Source organism: Otolemur garnettii, unplaced genomic scaffold (genome assembly GCF_000181295.1).
Source record: "Otolemur garnettii isolate 467f Iridium unplaced genomic scaffold, OtoGar3 scaffold00098, whole genome shotgun sequence".
Taxonomy (NCBI): Eukaryota; Metazoa; Chordata; class Mammalia; order Primates; family Galagidae; genus Otolemur; species Otolemur garnettii.
Genome location: NW_003852493.1, coordinates 4665361 through 4683715, shown reverse-complemented (window position 1 = coordinate 4683715; position 18355 = coordinate 4665361). Strand labels below are relative to the sequence as shown.

General features: G+C 37.8%; 1 protein-coding gene across 1 annotated transcript in view; it reads left to right on the top strand.

The window, feature by feature from the left end:
• The window catches only part of CYTIP (cytohesin 1 interacting protein), a 26749-nt gene that overhangs the window by 899 nt on the left and 7495 nt on the right, over positions 1–18355 (top strand). The window contains exons 2-6 of the mRNA XM_003795959.3: positions 6776–6825; positions 7068–7122; positions 10572–10674; positions 10893–10986; positions 14021–14090. Coding sequence (XP_003796007.1) covers positions 6776–6825; positions 7068–7122; positions 10572–10674; positions 10893–10986; positions 14021–14090 — 372 coding nt within the window. The remainder of the gene's footprint in view (positions 1–6775; positions 6826–7067; positions 7123–10571; positions 10675–10892; positions 10987–14020; positions 14091–18355) is intronic.

The following is an 18355-nucleotide window of genomic DNA, read 5'->3' as shown; positions in this document are numbered from 1 at the left end:
GGTCCGGGCTGGGGATTCGAACCCGCCACCTTAGGTGTACGTGGCTGGCGCCTTAGCCGGTTGAGCTATAGGTGCCGAGCCTTGAGGACAATTTTTGTTGATGAAGTTAATTATCTTCAGCTCTAGGACGCTGGCACTTACCTCATGCAATTGGGAAATAAGATATTTTTGTACAGGTTGGTCCTATCAGCTCTCCCTTGAGGGGCTGTGGGATCTTGAGCAAGTCACTGACCGTCTAAGCTTCAGTTTTCTTTTTACTGAAAGGAAGATAGTAATAAAACGAGGCTCTTAAATAAGGAAATGTGCAATTCCCAACACAGTGACTTGTCATGTAGTATGTGTTCATTTAAGGCTGGATTATGCTATTAAATTTTTTTTTTTTTTGGTCAAATATTTCTTTAGGGATAAAATCTCATTTGGAAAACTCCATGTCTAACTGAATTTATTTTGATTGTTTTGGTTTTTCAATTTCTAGTATGTAGAAAAAATTAACAATAACAACTTTTCGGGTTTGGCTTATATAACTGGCTATACAACCCCAAGTACATAGTTGAATTAAGATTTAGCCCTGGTCCAGAAAATATTTAGAATTGCTTTTGAGTATGAAATTTTGCCCTTAAAGTTTGCGCATACATTGGACGGCACCTGTGGCTCAAAAGGGTAGGGCGCTGGTCCCATATGCCCGAGGTGGGGGGTTCAAACCCAGCCACGGCAAAAACAAAAACAAAACAAACGAACAAACAAAAAAGAAGTTTGCGCCTACATCGGGTGCTCCTCATCAGCCTTCTGTTTTCAGGATTAGCGAGTTACAGCCTAGTGGAAGAATCAACATCTCTTTTCAGTGATGTGTTATATAATACCTGGTTTCTTGGTATTTTTCACAGTGAATTTCAGGACTTAAATCTATACAACCTGCCTGAAAATAAGGCAACATGACAGATCCCAGCATGTTTAGTTTTTAGATTGACAGCAGTTTTTCTATTTGCCGTGAAGCTATGGCACCCATGATGGTTCACTTGATTAGGCTACGATTTCATTCTTTTGGAAGACTACTTACTGCTAAAAACAGTTGGGAATATTTTGAATCAAGGTGGGGACTTCCCATTCTTACGCCCTCCACACCTGCACCCTTGCTCATTTCATTTTGTCTTCAGCCCAGGCATTTCAATACATCAGATAGAAGCTTCAAGCCAAGTGTAGGAGACAGAAAAACTACAAGAGCATGTTTCCTGCCTGTCTAGGGTCTGTAGTTCAGTGGGTGGAATGAATGGGTGTTATGCAAAGTAAAACATCATGAATACTCTTATCCAAGTGGAATGAGCGTCTTTGAATTTGACCTTGAAGAATAGAGATAGTCTACATACTGAAGAGTATTCCAGAGCAAGGGGACAATGAATGCTGAGGCAGGTCTCAGTGTCTTGGGAACATGTTTGTATAAAAGCACAATATTAAGTGTGTCAGAAGGACGCAGTGAGGAGGTGGGAACTGAGAAGAGACCTCAGAGGTGGGCTGCTTTGCAGAACACTTGAACAACTTCCCCTGAAAAGCAGTAATTTGAGCAGCACAGAGAGCCACTGACATGTTTGACCAGTAGAGGAACCTTTTCGCAGAAATCTGGTGCATTGGGAAGGGAGCTGACCTGAGTGGGAAGGAAGGAACTTTTGCAGGAGTGGGAGAAACGGGATATAGGGGAAGAGACAGGAGACTGACAGACTTTCCTGTGAGAGGTATATGTTCACAGAAGTCACATCTGGTTTTAAGCCAGAGTGAAGGCTGCATGAACTAAAAGAAGGTAGGCAGTCAGGGAGGCTGATTAGTGGAGGAAGATAATGAAAGGGATTGGAGCATGTGGAATGGACATGTGTGCGCGCCTGTGTGTACACACACACACACACACCCCTTCCCTGCCCAGGAATTCATGCAGATGTTCATATCATCTCCCCACCTTCTCTTATTCCCCCCCCCACACTCTTTCCCATGGCAGACCCCTCCTATTCAAACAGCTTTTGCCTACTGTTTTGAGAACTGCTTAAGAAAAAAAGAGCAAAACAAAACTTCTTGTGCATGATACTTCTGATTCTGTACAATTATCATCAATGAGACTTGATGCAAGTTTATCCCAACATTTCAGAATCTTCCAAATGGATGTTCATTTCCTTTAGCTGTTTTGTAGAGAATAACCATGCATTGGCACTGAGTGAATTGCAGGCAACATGATCCCAGAGAGGCAATCACATGAGCAGGTGTTTCTCGGCCTACTGTTATTTTCAACACTTTCAGGCTCGACGTCCACAATTCATGCTTCTCGTTATTGTTGGCCTTGGTTTCTGCAAAGCTGTATCTGGTTAGCCTGCAGTTTCAAGTTAATCTTCAGAGAAGTCAACTGGGTGTTTGTACTTACGAGTTTTAAAAATAGAGTTCTGTGTGTACATATATGTATTATCACAATACCTGCGTTTGTAGGAAGTGTCAGACATCTTAGTGTGGTTTCTATTTTTGAAAAGTCTTAAGGGAAAAAAAATATCCCTGTATTGGAAATCTCCGCAGGAAGGAGACAGGAGGAAATAAGAAGTCTTTGTAAATGATGCCGAAGGAGTAGGGATCGTGCCTTGCCACCCTCTTTAACGGGGGTACCACATTGCCTTTGGGAAGCAGATTTATAGGATGCCACAGTGAGGACCCAGGACTGGACACTGGGGAAAAAGCTTGATTGTGTGTTAGCGGTGCCATAAACTATCATTGCCCAATTTTGTTTTAGTTTTCAAACTATTACTAGCTAGGCAACGTCTGGAAGGACGATTTTACTTACAAGTCTGGTGGAGAATTTGTGAACTGTGTAATGTGTGCCTTGGTGGGACAGGCTTGGCCCTGCAGGGGCTTTTTCAGGGTTTTTTCAGGCACACTCATCAGGGGCCTTAGCTTTCAAGTGCTCCTGACAGCACTAAAGGATTTTAATCATCTAATGATAATTTTAGGTTAAAAAAAAGAAAACAGCTGTGTTCATATCACTACATGAGCATTTGAGAAGTATTCTGTAGTCCATGTTGCGGCATCCTTAAGTCAATATTCAACAATTTTTCTCAAACAAACAGAAAAAAAGGTCCCTGAGTCCACAATTTCTCCCAAATTGCCACATTCTATTTAGATTCCTTAGGGGCACTTATGATGAGGAAGTAGTGTTGAGCTCCATTCTTCTGGGGTATCTTTGGATAATATGTGGAACTTTGCTATCCTCATTTCTTTACTTCAAGGGTGGGGGTTGAGGAGTGAGGCCGGGGACTGGAAAGCAAGGGCCTAATTTGGGGACTTTTGAAACAACAAAAACAAACACTTTGTGAATCAGTATCCTCCCCCCGCCCCCAGCACTTTCAGGAAGTGACTTCTCAGAGTGGGGACCAGGAAGTAACAGTCTGTAATTTAGCAGAAGTGGTTACAGTGTTGAACTTTGAGCTTCTCTGAGGAAGGCTGGCTTATCTAGCTTGCCTCCGATGACGCCTATCCCAGATTTGGCCTATCCCACAAACGAATGGCTGAAGGATTTGGTCTTGATTTTCCACTCACAAGGAATATGAAGAAACACTGAATAGCAGGAGAAATTACATTTTGAATATTAACACTTGAACTTTTGAGTCATCTGACTCAAAATGGAATAAGAGCGATTGTAAATCTAACCCAAATGTCATTATCTTATGGCTAGCAAGGAGTTAAGGAGCTGTGTCTATTCAGCAGTCATAATTGAATGTGTAGTTTGCAAGCCTGCCAAATTGCTAAACCTAGATTTCTCATATTAGATAATGTGTAATAAAAGACAGCTGTTGCCAGCATATGCTGTGCAGTGCACACCAGTTCTCCATTCACGATTCTTGGTGCTGTCGCTGTAACCCTGAGCAGAGGGTCTGGCTGGGAGGGCAGTTTGGGAAAGTAAGACTCTACTGGTCAGATCCTCAAATAGGCCAATTTATCCTGGAGAAAGGGGTGCAGAGATCACTTTTTCCAAAATGTAAAACCCTTGATAACTAACACTTCATTTCACTTAGGCAGATAGTTTGGTGTGCAAGCCGGGTTGAATGCTGAGAACGTTCCTTTCCTCATCGCCTGAGTCTGACAGCCCAGATCAAAAACAAGTAGGCGTTGTGTCAAGATGGGGCACGTGTCAGAAAATTCGATGCTGCCTAATTTGTTGAAATTGTTTTTTATTTAAATGTTAGGTGCCTAAAACAGCCTCTTTGCTAAATCAGAATGGAAACTAATTTATAATTTGACTTACTCTGATTTTGTGTGTGTGCCACTGATAACCCAAATCAGTCCACCAGGAATTGAACGTCTGCTGTGCTTTCCACGTTGTGCTAGGCAAATATTTTCATTTTTAACTAGTCAACTAGCTAGACAGAAAGGTTAGAAGAAAAGAAGTGAGGATATTTCCTCCTCTATAAAGACCTCAAATCTGTCTTGTGGACCTAAAACACTTTAGATTTGAATCTATCCTGAGTGATTTTTGATTTAGGTGGCAGGTTGAATGGAATCTCGAGATTCCTATCAATGCTATGTTTATTGGCCTCAAGAAAGAGCATTTAAAATTTCCAAGGCTCAGAATTTTAATAATTAATTTTTGCCACCATTCATTCATTTAGCAGTTATGGATTAAGCACACGTCTTCACTGTCTAGTAGTTCCTTTTCTATGTTTCTTAATGTTTTTGGACTGAGATTTTTTCATTCTTGTCTGTTTGCTTTTACTTTTAAGCCTTGCTATGTATTGGGGATTTTTCATTTAATTTTATATTTTTTAGTGATTATCCTTGAGCATTTCCTATACATATTTAATTTAATGAAGTACAAGGTTCAAGAATATCTTAACATATTCCCCCTGAACTTGAGTATTGGAACTTCCATCTCCCACCACTACTCTGTTGCTTTTCTTGTCACTTGGTAGTTTATTTCTGTCTATCTGTTTCTCAAGTTTCCATGCTATTTCAGGCTCTGTGCTAGGCGCTGAGGCAGAAAGTAAAGTAAACTCATCTCCCAAGAAGCTCAAAGCACACAGGTGACTACATTCAGAAGTGAGGTATTTGATCCAGTATGCATGTAGCTCCACATATGCGAATATCTGAGCCATATAATTAATACCAAGAGTAATACTTTAAAAATGTAAGCCCTAGTTATGATTGTAGATGCCCTACTCACGTCCCTTACAATCTGAGTTAAGGGAGGAAGATGAGAGATTAAATGAATTAACAAAGCTTAAGAAAATGTGAGTCCAATGATAGAGAGAGATCAAGAATACTTGGAAATGTCAAATTGATTGCTCTCCTCTCCAAGAAGGCAGCTGGCTACCGTAGCTGAATGGTCTCCATCTTTGTTAATGGCGCATAGGAGGCAGAAAACCAGCTTACAGCAAACCAGATTGTTGTAGGCCTTCCACAGTCAGTCCTCATAAATTTAAAAGACACACCTTTTAGCAAGTCTAGGGGATCTTTTTGAGTATGATCTATTCTATTTCAGTCTTCAGGGTGATATAAATGAAGTCCAGAACTGACAAACAATGAAATCTAATTAATGTACATCAAATCAGTGGAAAGAGATCATATCTCCATTCATTAACTTTCCTGACTGGTGACTGAATTTTTAACACTGGGCTGTGACAGAAAATTTGTAAAAATTCTGGCACTTTGTTCCTGGTTATTCAAACTTCCTATAGAAGTGTAGACTTCTCTCATAATGAATGCCTTAATGAGCATTTAATTTGTGTAATTTATCGATACAGATTATTTTCTTCTATGTATTTTTCTTTGATTTTTATTTGTCTACGCTGACTATACACTGATCTCCTACTATTTTATGTATTCACTTACATATGACGACTATTGGGGATTGACAGTTAAACACCATGGGTTAGCTAGAGAGTAAAGCTTATGTTTTGGGCCCTGGGACCAACACTTGAGAATAGGACTAATTAACATTCCCTAAACGAACAAAACAAGACAAAAACAAAGCAAAAAAACAAACAACAACAACAAAAAGAAAACAGACAAAATCCTACTGCAGTCCCCTCAGAAATAAGGTGGCACCTTTTGTTGACTCTTCCTATGGCAGAATGTATCCTGCAAGCGTGTGTTTGTATGATCTGTTGTAAAATGTACAGAGGAGAGAAAGTGATATTACTTATACCATTTGTACCATTCTGAGGTTCCTTTCCTTTCTTGGCTAGGCATTTCATTGCATCTTCAAAAACTATTGCAAAAATAAATCATAAGCAGAATTGAGGTTTTGGGTCCCTGATCTTACCTGAATTGTGTTTCCATATATGAGTTGGTTCTTTTAGAGATGATTTTATTCGGCTTAAAACAGTAACATATTGACAATATTTTTTTTGAGATGCTGATGAAATGACTGTGTGATAGTCACTTCATCCCCACCCCCTAAACTACCTCGTATGTGGGTTTTCTTTGGATTTCAATTTGTGATTACAAATTGTTACAGTTAGTCTTTCAGAGGCTATTTTAAGTACAGACCAGAGATGAAGTTCTCTTTGAAAGTTTTGGAGTTTTGCCACATAATACAGTATTAACTCTTTTGCTACACTGTATTACTCTCCAAACTTCTTTTAATCCTCTAAAAGGAATGCCTCACGGAAGAATGGAAATCTGCTTTTCAGTAACAATTATCAGTGGCTGGGCTGAGGACGGTGATAAAGAACACAGGCCTTTGCTATGCAGAACATTTTATAGATGTATCTTAAAGACCTTGAGGTAACTGTGTGCTTTTTGTATTTTCTAGCTTGCTTTGACCAGATCAAGTTCTTTAGGTGACTTTTCCTGGTCTCAACGGTAAGATAAATTGAATTATTTGGGGGGTCTGTCACCAAGATATTTAGGAACACAGCTCTCTAGACTGTTGATAACACATCCTCCCAACACCCACAGGCCCCCCTACAGAGTCATACATGCTATAATTTACATAAATGTCTGTGATTTTTAATTGTGACAGTTATTTTTAATGATAAATATGTGCCAAATGTGTTCCTTTCATTTTCATGCAGTGCTTTTTTCAAAATTTTTTTTTATTGCAGAAAGCTCGTTACTGTGGAAAAGCAGGATAATGGAACCTTTGGATTTGAAATTCAGGTGGGCAGTTTTCAAATTTTCTAGACTTCCAAGGAAGAAAGTGGCACTGGTAATGTCATGATATGTGTTAAAAAAAAAAAAAAAAAGAATAAAGAAGAATGAAGTTGGGATTCGAAAATGCTGGAGACTGTGACTTGGCTTCCCAGGGTTGTTGTTTGGGGTAGTTTTTCGGTGTGTTGAGTACTCTCAAAGAAAGAAAACCCCCGAGCTGATCAAATAAATCTCCTGAGATACACTCAGTATTATGTGCTTAGCTGCTTCAGCCTTCCCTCAAGTCTGAGACTGATTAGAAATGCCTGATATCAGCCAGGTCTTAGATAAGAGACTGAAATGCTTTTTACAGATGTGCATTTTATGCATTTGCATTTTGGATGTGTTTTCCATAAACATTGTTATACTGTAGATCAGATTTTAAATATTTACTTTGGTATTCAAGAAACACTTGAAAGACTATACATCTGTGTATATGGAATACATATATTCATATATAGTTCTTGTTATATTTTGATACTAAATATTTCATAGTGGATAAATGAGAAATTTGTAGTGGCCCCCCTACCCCTGTGGGCAACACTTTATAATTATTATTTGAAACACTAAGAACGTTTGGCTCTACTTGGCCATTGCCTCATGCTTTTAGAAATTTTTAACAATCTGTATAGTTTTTAATGTAACTACCTGGGAATCGCTTATTTGCTGTCTGCTTTGCCATGACCATATTTGTAAAGAGGTCGAGTTAGGTCAAACGAAGTCTCATCCAATTAAGTGCAACTGTAGTAGCTTAAATATTCTTGGTTTTTTTCCATAGTACTTTTGCATTTCTTTTGGATATGTTTTACATAATCATATTCTTACACTATACATCAGATTTTAGATCTTAGCTTTAGTGCTACTTTCAGAAAACTTTGGTGTGATATCAGCCTCACAAATGGAAAGTCAGTGTGTATTTTAAGATTAGGAACAGGAAGCTGCTATGTAAAACATGTCTTATGAGTAAAGAAACAAAATGGAACTCTAGCTGCAATGAAGAGAGAGAAGGCTCTTAAAAGAAAAAAGATACCTTCTCCTTTCTGAACTCTTCAGTTTTAAATTTGGTGAAATCTATAATTCACCACAATTGGTGAAATCCATCAAGTTTTAGAAGCATTATAGTCTCTCTTCTTCCGCGTTTATGTGAAACACTTTCTATCACTCCCTATTCTGTTGTGGAGATGCCATTTTTTGTGACTGCTTCTTTTTAAAGGAAAATTATTCTCAAGGATCTGCAGCAGTTGATACAGAAAACAGGATACATGATTACTCATTTATCTTTATTTATCTCACTCGGCTACAATATACGTTGCTGCTTCCTTACATTTCTCTCCTACACATACTGTAGACACTTATTCCACATGGATCAAGAGTTAAAATTATCTTCAGTAGACTACATGGCCCAGCACCACCGAACCTTGGTAGATCAACATGAACTCGTGGCTACACCTCTAACTGGCAACGTGCTTGTGGTGCAGAAACCCACACCCCTGCCAATTCCCTCTGGTCTATGCTTCTCACTACCAGCCCCAGGCTATGCTCTATTATATCTAGATCTATATAATCTATGTACTCATAAGATTTGCAGCAATCAGCAAATAGGGGAAATGCTTCTGGAAACTTTCTGAAGACCACATAGAACCGCCTGTACCCATATTGAACACCCAGGGTCACTACGTATTTAGAGTCGGAAGACTGATACTTTGAAAGAGACCAGATCTGCCTCCTTTCTGGTTCTTCATGGGCGCAAATTTGATGCTGCTCCTGGGAATCATGCAGAATGATAAAACCACAGACTTTACCCTCATGCACAGCTGAGGTCATATTCTCTCAATTCCTGCCTTAGAGAGTCCCCAGAGTTGTAAACAAAATGCTGTGCTTGGTAATGTGACTGGTACCAATGGAAGAGCAATAGATGGCAGGTGATGGAATGTAGTCATCAGGGATGATCAAGGGAAATGCATTCTTTTTGTCTCTGAGAAATCATTCTGTCGGTGACCATTCTGTCACTGGTCCCTGTAATGGGAGCTAAAAGACTACGTAATGGAGAGGTAGTAATTATTTCTTTCTGTAATTTTGTCTTTTTCTCTGACCTACAAACTTTACACCTATTCCAAACATAGACGCAGGTGCCTGCTACATAAATCAACACTTTTCCATTGCCCTGTACTCACTTTCATCTTTGGGGGTGGAGGGTGGGGTCTTAGTGGTGATGAGAATTGCTACAACAAAGGTTTCCAAAAGGAATGTCAGTTATAGCTTTTGTTCATGTACTACATGAACTAGACCAGACTTCCATCTCTAGAAAGGTCTGGGCTGTAGTGAGAAAGTTCCTGACAGGAAAATTATTCAAGGTGTTTGTGGCATAGGTAGGGCATGTATTGCATGAGCCTTTAAAGGCCTTTCTATGTTTGGATATGAGGGTTCTAGATGCCTTATAGGCAGGACAGAAATTCTCAGTGGTTACCAGACCCTAGATTCTAGAAGTTGCTCGCACATGACTGATTCATGGTTTCTTGGGGATTATCCAATAAGAAGGAATGAGCACCAGACATTAATTTATTCACAAGGAAACAGTACAGTAATGTGGCTTAATTTTAGGAATGAGATGTTTAAAAGACTCAACTTAGAATTCTAAATGGAACTAGACTTCATAACTTAAATGTGTAAAAGAAAAATATATTTGTTATAGATCATTGGGATACTATATCTAGTAAACATTTATTCAGTGTTTTGCTACAATTAAAAAAAAAAAAACTCCCCACCACCAAACTACTTGTGCCAAATTGAGGCAAGAGGCAAAGATTAACTTTTTCTAATTTAGTTGTGTGACTAATGAACTGGTGAGAATTCAGGGCAGGCGTACCAGAGTGTGCTCAGAAATGAAGGTAATTGAGTCAATTATAGTGCTTTTGAATAAATGCAGGGCAGATTGTCATTCTGTGCAGAATTCTGATTTAAAATAATCTTAGTTGGCGTGTCTCCCTTGCTGGATGTGTACTGTTTCATACTCTTCCGTAATGAGTGTTTTAGCTTAGAGAACCACTTAGGGAGTTTTCTCTTTTGCTCTCGGCCACCATAGATTTTTCCCACTGGGAAATGAGAACTTCAATTTTTAAAAGTAAATATGTGATGATGATGATCAGGTGATCTCTTAGGCTTGGAAATATAAAATCTTGAGCCACTCTCATCTCCCTTTTTTTCTCATGGCAGATGTTTGTCATGAATGGAGCTGGCTACAAATTGGTAGAATTGCAAAATTGGTACCTTTGAGTCACTTTAGAGTCAGAAAAGCCTTTCTAAATTGTCCTTTGCACTTACCTATTATACTTTTAATGGTAATTGACATAATTTCCTTTTTTCACAAAGAGATGTTGCGTTCTCTGTATAGTAACTATGAATCACTTTAATTTTTACAGACATACAGGCTCCCAAATCAGACCACCTGCTCCTGGGAAGTGTGCACTTTGATATGCAAAATACAGGAGGACAGCCCCGCTCACTGCGCTGGCTTGCAAGCTGGTAACTTACAAGTTTACTTTGCTCATGTTAGGAACCATGTAAATAGCAAGAGCAGAAAACTTTTTCATAGTGAAGGTCAGGACATGATTGTTGCTTCAGATGTTCTTAGCGCCTTTATGTTTCTCAAATTTGAGGCTTGCTTGTTTTGCTTCATTTGCAAATCAGGAGGAATTATTTCATGAATCAATATAACATTCACTTTTCTTGGCATCTCCCAGGTGACGTCCTTGCAAATATCAATGGCGTGAGCACAGAAGGCTTTACTCACAAACAAGTGGTTGACCTGATCAGATCGTTGGGAAATCTGCTAACGTAACTATTTGTCTTGTTCCCAGGGGGCTGCAACAATGTTATGCTTTCTCATAATACGTGTTGAGTGAATGAAGAGGCTTTTTTGTTCAGGGATCACAGGAAAGGGGAAGGCAGTGTGCCACAAACTTGGGGACTGGGTGCAAACGTTATCAGTTCTTTTTGTTTCTCAAGGTTCCTCAGACTTGAACATACTGTCCGCATCTGAAGTCAGAGGGTATCAAACGTCTGTGTGGGAGAGATCGCTTTTTAAAAATGTATCTTTTATGTCAGATTCAATTAAGCTGGAACACATTCTTTTAAATCCAATTTCCATAGCTGATATAATGCTGTAGCTAAAACAAATAAAAGGTCATAAGGGCTGAGTTTTTTCCTTTTTTGACACAAGCGGCTTTTTTTTCTCTTCTAGAGTTCCACAGGGAAGAAAAAATAAAGTCTGTTCAACACTCCCACCCAGAAATATATGTGCTCCCATTACACATTCCAAATATCCCTAATTTATTAATAAGATAGCAGTCTTCTTCTCAAGTAGAGATTTGACTGGCTTTTCTACCATAACATTCTGAGCACCTAATCAGACCTTAATAAGTAGTTAAAAGATAAAATCCACTCATTCATTAAAATGTATTGAGCAAGTACTATGTTTCCATCTCTGTGAGGGGCTCGGGAGACTCTCTTAATGCTTTAATAACTATGGAAAGAAATGGCTCAGAAAAACCTCGAAAACAAGTAATTTTTATGTTTCAGTTATTGATCACTGCTATTAGGAAGGTAAGGAGGACTAGGGGATAGAGTACTGGGAGATGGCCAGAGTAGATGTTTAAAGTGCTCCTCTTTGGCTGGGTGTGGTGGCTCATACCTATATAATCTTAGCACCCTGGCAGGCCCAAATGGGTGGGTTCCTTGAGTTCAGGAGTTTGAAACTAGCCTGAGCAAGAGTGAGACTGTCTCTACTAAAGATAGCAAAATTAGCTGGGCATTGTGGCAGGCACCTATAATCCCAGCTACTCGGAGGCTGAGGCCTGAGGATCACTTGAGCCCCAGTGTTTGAGGCTGCTGTATACTATGATGCCATGGCACTCTACCCAGGGTGACAGAGTGGGACTCTGTCTCCAAAAAAAAAAAAGTGCTCCTCTTTGAGGGGGTGAAATTTGAGTTGAAAAATGAAAAGAAGGGATGATCATATGAACTCCTGGTAGGAGCATTTAAGGGGAAAAAAAGGTTTCTGGGTTCACAAAATGGGATTGGCACATCCAGGCAGCGGAGAGAGAGGGAGCCAGTGCAATTGGTAGCTGGCGGATTAGGGAGAGTATAATAACAGATGAAGTCAGAGAACCTGGTGGGGGCAGACCAGGGCTCCATCTATTATTGTGCCAGTGAGCTCAGGTTTTATTCTGATTATGGTGGGTCCTATAGTTCCCATTCCTTCTTCACAGCCATGTGTGGTGTTAATTGTATTTCCATTCATAGATGAAATGCCTGAGGTTTAAAGAGGGCTACGTTAAGGTCACACAGCTAGTGCATGACAGGGCTGGGATCTGACCACCTGCTTGGGATGCCAGGATCTGTTTTCTTCAGATACAGCTGCTCATTGTAAACTGCCAATAGAAAATCTGCTGGATGCTCTTCCATGATTCTAGTCTAAAACTTCAAAGGATGCTCTGGGTGTGTGTGTTAGTGGTTTTGAAAGATGGTGGTTGTAAAGGACTGAGTCCAGATCTGTGGGTCCTTTGAGTTCAGGGTAAAGGAAGGGTGAACTCTCACTCCAGAGAAAACTGGATTCAGAAGGTAGGAACCATATAAGGTCCAACAGGAAATGCTGATTGTTTAGAATCAGAAAGTAGGTTCTGCACAGGTGAATTGTTAGAAATTCAGAGATCACGAAAATGAGAGACAGTCTGTACAAATTCTGAAGAGAATGGTTAATCCATGCTTGCAGTTTTGCCCTCACAAATCTACTGCTTAGGTAGGTCAACTGACATTAAGAGTGCCAATGAAACAGATTCACACCAATCCCTCTATTGCCCAGAGAATCAAGACTTCTTAATGAGAAAGAAGACAGGGTTTGCTTGCTATCTTCTCCTTATCTTAGGCATGATGTTGTTAGAAAAAGAGAAAGATTGGTGTCCACATTTAATGCTCTGACCAGGCCTGGAAACATTTCTTACATCCTTTATGAACAGAGTTGTAACTCAGTTACACGAAAGAATTTGAACCAATGCTTTAAAAATTGATGTGTGATTCACAAATGAATTTTTTCATTATATTCAGACTGATAGTTTAGTAGTCAAAATATAGGCCTTTAATGTCAACACACAAAACACATCAAATCATTCAGGGTAGAGCAAGTCCTTTGTTTTGGTGAAGGAAGAAAAGAACACTGTTAATTTGCTAATTCTAGGATTAAAGATTCTGAGATGTAAGAGGATTTTGAAGGATATTATCTAATAGTAGTTCTGATTCTGTTTGTTCTAGTTCCAAGATTGTGAGGCAATTTAAAGAGGCTTCCAGAACCCTACAGACGAAAGTATTTCTCTTTGTTTCAAGAGTCTGTTTGATGGGTTTTGTGAATATTGATTCCACTATTGTGAAAATCCCTAGTACCTAATGTTTTTGTTGTTTTACCCCTCATGTTTACCCTGGTGCCTGGAATCTGGAACATAGTAGATGCCCAATAAATACCTAACAAATGAATGAGGTAGGTCAGCCTGTGCTCCCAAGAGATTCTAGTAGAGAGCAATCATCATTGTCAGACAGTAGCTTCTATAAGGTGCAGTTTACAAATTGACCAGGAGCTTTTCCTTCAGCCATCCTTTCATGGCAAAGAGAGGAGTTTTTCATTTACCTGTTTTCTTCTCTGGAGATTATCAGAGGATTTGGCCTAGGTCCAGATACTTGAATTGCCACGAGGACTGTAACATTTATATTGCATTTTTAGTATAGCCTGTGCTCAAAGTGTAGTACCCTTTAAGTATGGTTCTTGTTTAAATGAATCATTCATGTTATCCTCTCTCCCCACTTTTTTTTTTTAAAACAGGATAGAGACTCTTAATGGAACAATGATTCTCAAAAGAACAGAACTTGAAGCAAAGCTGCAGGTTTTAAAGGTAATTTAATTTAATGCAGTGAGGCACACTTTTCATTCTTGAATATATGAGTGGTAGAATAAAGATCTATTTGAGGAATTGAGATAACCCTTGAAGATGAAATGTCATGATGAATCTAAATGCTGAATTACCAAGAGCCATACAATTACCTTTGGAGGAAAATCAAATTCTGCAAACTACTTTCTTCCTTCCTCCTCCCGTGTGTCTAGGGGGCTCAGAAAGGCAACAGGAAGGCACACCACTTGAAGAACTCTTCATTAGTGCACCTGTGATCTCTCTTGATTTAAATTTTGTTTTGAAAAAAAAAAAACCCCAAACGGTAATAATTTCCCCAAGTGTTGCATAAGGATGCTGGAGGGGTTGGGATTTTTGCTTTTTCATTGTCCTCTTTTTGTGCTTTCTCTGCATCCTCATTCTTAAAACAAAGACCTATCCCCCTACTCCTGTGGCTGTCCTTGAATCTGCTTTTATTGGCAAACAAACTATCAACTTCAAAGGGGAAAAAATTAGTTTCCAAGAGACAGTGGACAATGAAGGATGTTCAGTGAAAATTCTCTAGATAGCTCTCTGAGGCTTTAAAAAAAATCTCTGTTTTCTGGGGTGGTGAGCCATGCAGTCCCAATCCTTACTCATGTGCATCTGAGTCATAGCTCTACAGACCCTGCTCCTGGTCCCAGGTGAGCTCTTCTTCCCAATGTTCCCCTCTGTGTGGCAATGAAGTAGCAGTGATTGTAGCAGGGATGAAATAATTTGCTTTATGCAGGTTACTTACCTGGACTTTGTTTAGAGATAGCTGCTATTTATTAATCTTCATCATGAATATGTACTTATTAATTATTGAGCCCAAGAGGGTAGATTTTTATCTTGCCTTCTTCTTCTGTATATTTACATTTTATCTTGAATCCTTTCCTTCCCCCAAATCCAATTCATCCACAAAGTGCTCCTTTCTTCCATATCAACAATGGGTTGATACTCTTGCCACTTTGGTTATCCTGGTGATTTTTTGGAATCAATTCATTAAATTCCTTTAAAAAAAACCTCTGTTCAAATTTTGATAGGAATTGAATTATATTTATAAAATAAAGGAGAATAACTGAAGTCTTTATGTCTTTCATTTTCCTCACTTTGAATACAGGATCCCAATCTTTTTATTCAAGTCTCTTATGTACCTCAAAAATATTTTTTAGTTTTCTTCCTAGATTTTACATATCTTTTATTATACATATGTTTAAGTACTTCCTAGTCCTTTTACTGTAATAGACGCAATCGTTTATATTTTCATATGGTTATTACTATTAGTTGTGTGTAAATATTTTAGCTAGGGTTGTTGAGCTCCCTTTTTTATAATAATAATTTTATAGATTACCTTAGACTTTGTATATAGACATCATGTCATCTGCAGATAATAAAATTTTGCCCCTTTAGTCCAATTATTCAGCCAATTTATTTTTCTTCTCTTATAGCATTGGCTAGGATTGTCAGTATATTATAAATAGTGATAGTCTTATTTTTGACTTTAAAGGGAAAATTTCTAAGATTTTTGTTATTACATTTTCATAAGGAATATATAATGATTCACCTTAGATTTTTAAAATGGTCAAAATTAATTTGTATTTCCAAAATGAGATACTTTTGATGAACATCTTTTTCAAAAAGTTATAATAATTTTTTAAGTGCTCCATAGAAGAAATAGATATTGAAAATAACCGAGTCATGTCATTTAAAATGAGTGAAAAATAGTCTTATATTTCATGGAATAAAGTACTGATGCAAAGTATTATTGTGTGCTTCTAAGCAATTTTTATCTTTATATCTTTTCTCTGTCTTTGAATGTTTTCTCAAGTTTCAACTTAGATACTTAACAATTTTTCTAACAATCAATGCATACTTTTTCAATATCTCTGTCTTTTTCCAGAATATCATTAGTACCATAACCTGCTTTAAATGTCCTCTTAAGACATATTCTTTATTATCACTTACTTTAGAGAATTTCATCAATTAAAAAAGTTGTATAATATAGGTTTTCATTCCAAATACCTGGTAGTGCTCTAATACCCAACTTGTTAGGGTGATATGCTTGCTGTTGTTTCTTGCACTCTACTCCTTACCGCTGGGTTTACTTTCTCTTTTGCTATAGCACCTCCTTCAGGGAGGGTAAGTAGCTCCTTGTTGAAAAATATCTTTATTTCACTGCTACTATTGAAAGAGTGTTTTGATGGGTAATTGAATTATTCTGAGTTGATTTTTTCCCTCTTAGCAGGTTGAATATATTATTCCTTTAATATATTTGTTTTTGAGAGAGCTCTTAACTGTTTATATTTGTTAGGTTATCTATACTTTCTGGCAAAAGTTTTTAAGTTTTTCTTTTTCACATTTAGGACCTTAACTCATCCAAAATTAATTTTTGTACATAGTATGAGTATGGGAAAAATTCTAGTTTTATTTTTTTCCATATATATCCCTAATTCTCCCAGTACCATTTATTTTGTAATCTCTTTTTTCCCCTTAACTGACCTTCATTGAAATCTCTCTTTAAAGAAGTTCCACATGGATTTGATGACAGGCTTCTTGTTATGATTCATTGGTCCATTTGCTTACCTCAAACTCAGATTATAATAAAATCTTAATATCTGGTTGGGCAAGGTTGCTCTTGGTCCTCTCGATCCTTTGATCAGCTATATACATTTTAAAATCAGATTATCAAGTTCCATCTATAAATTTTGGAGTTTTGATTAATGCCTCATTTTATATATATTGATCAATTGGAAAAGACTTGACATCCATGTAGTATTGAGGTTTTTTTTTTAATGGTAGATGATTATGCAATTTTTACTTGTTTTCTTTAAAGTCTTTCAATAAAGTCTTATAATTTTATGTATATAAGTCTTATTTGTCTTTTGTTAGACTTGGTCTTTTTACCTTATCTTGCTGTTCTTATAGTTTCTTTATGAAAATAAAGTTAACAGATATGTGAAATTAATTTTTATTTGCTATTACTATTTTGAAACACCTTGCTTAACTACTCATATATAATTTCTAATGAATTATCTATAGATTATTCCAGGTTTTCTGTAGAGATAACAACTATCTGTTAAAAATGACTTTTGCTTCTTTTTCTGACATTACTACACTGGTCAGGACCTACCATAGAGTGATGAATATAAAGTATAACTGCAGGCATCCTTGTTTTTTTTAGAGATAGAGTCTCACTTTGTCACCCTCAGTAGAGTGCTATAACATCATAGCTCACAGCAACCTCCAGCTCTTGGGCTTAGGCGATTCTCTTGCCTCAGCCTCCCGAGCAGCTGGGACCTCAGGTGCCTGCCACAACTCCCAGCTACTTTTGTTGTTGTTGTTGCAGTTTGGCCAGGGCTGGGTTTGAACCCGCCACCCCCGGTACATGGAGCTGGCACCCTACTCACTGAGCCACAGGCACCACCCCAGCCATCCTTATTTTATTCTTGAGTTTAAACGGAATTCTTCTTAATCTCTTTCCCATTAGAAATGAACTGTTTTTCAGTTTAAGAAGACTCCTGTTGATACTGAGTTTCTTGGTAATTGTAGTGCTTGTATATTAAATTTTATCAAGTACTTTTTTCTATACCTGTCAATATTGTGTTTTCATTTATTTATTCAAAATATTTTTCTATATGGTGAATGACATGTAAGGATTTTCTAATGTAAAGCTACCCTTTCATTTTCGGGATGAAAATGATTTATCAACCTGATTTATCCTTGAAATTATAGTTATTTTTATATACTTACAGGTTTGATTGGGCAATTTTTAAAATGATCTTTGAAGATAGTTTCATTTTAAATGTAGACTAATCTGTACTTTTCTTAGATTAGCTTCTTAAATATTAGTGTCAGGTATACTAGATTCAACAAGAGCTGGAAACTGTCTTCCTCTTTTTGATCTCTGGTAGAATTTTTGTAATACCAACTGAGTCATCTGGACTTGGGGTTCCTTTTTGGTGAGAAAACATCTAAACGAGTTTCAATGTCTTTATTTGTTGTAATACTACTTAAGATCTTGGTTTTTTTTTTTCTTTCAGGCCACTTTTACTTATAATTTAGAGTTACATTTTTGTTAAAAAAGTTTTCAAATTTGTTAAATAAAATTGATAATAAAAATTTTATTCTTGGGCAGCACCTGTGGCTCCGTGAGTAGGGTGCCAGGCGCTGGCCCCATATACCGAGGGTGGCAGGTTTGAACCCAACCCCAGTCACATTACAACAAAAAAATAGCCAGCCATTGTGGCAGG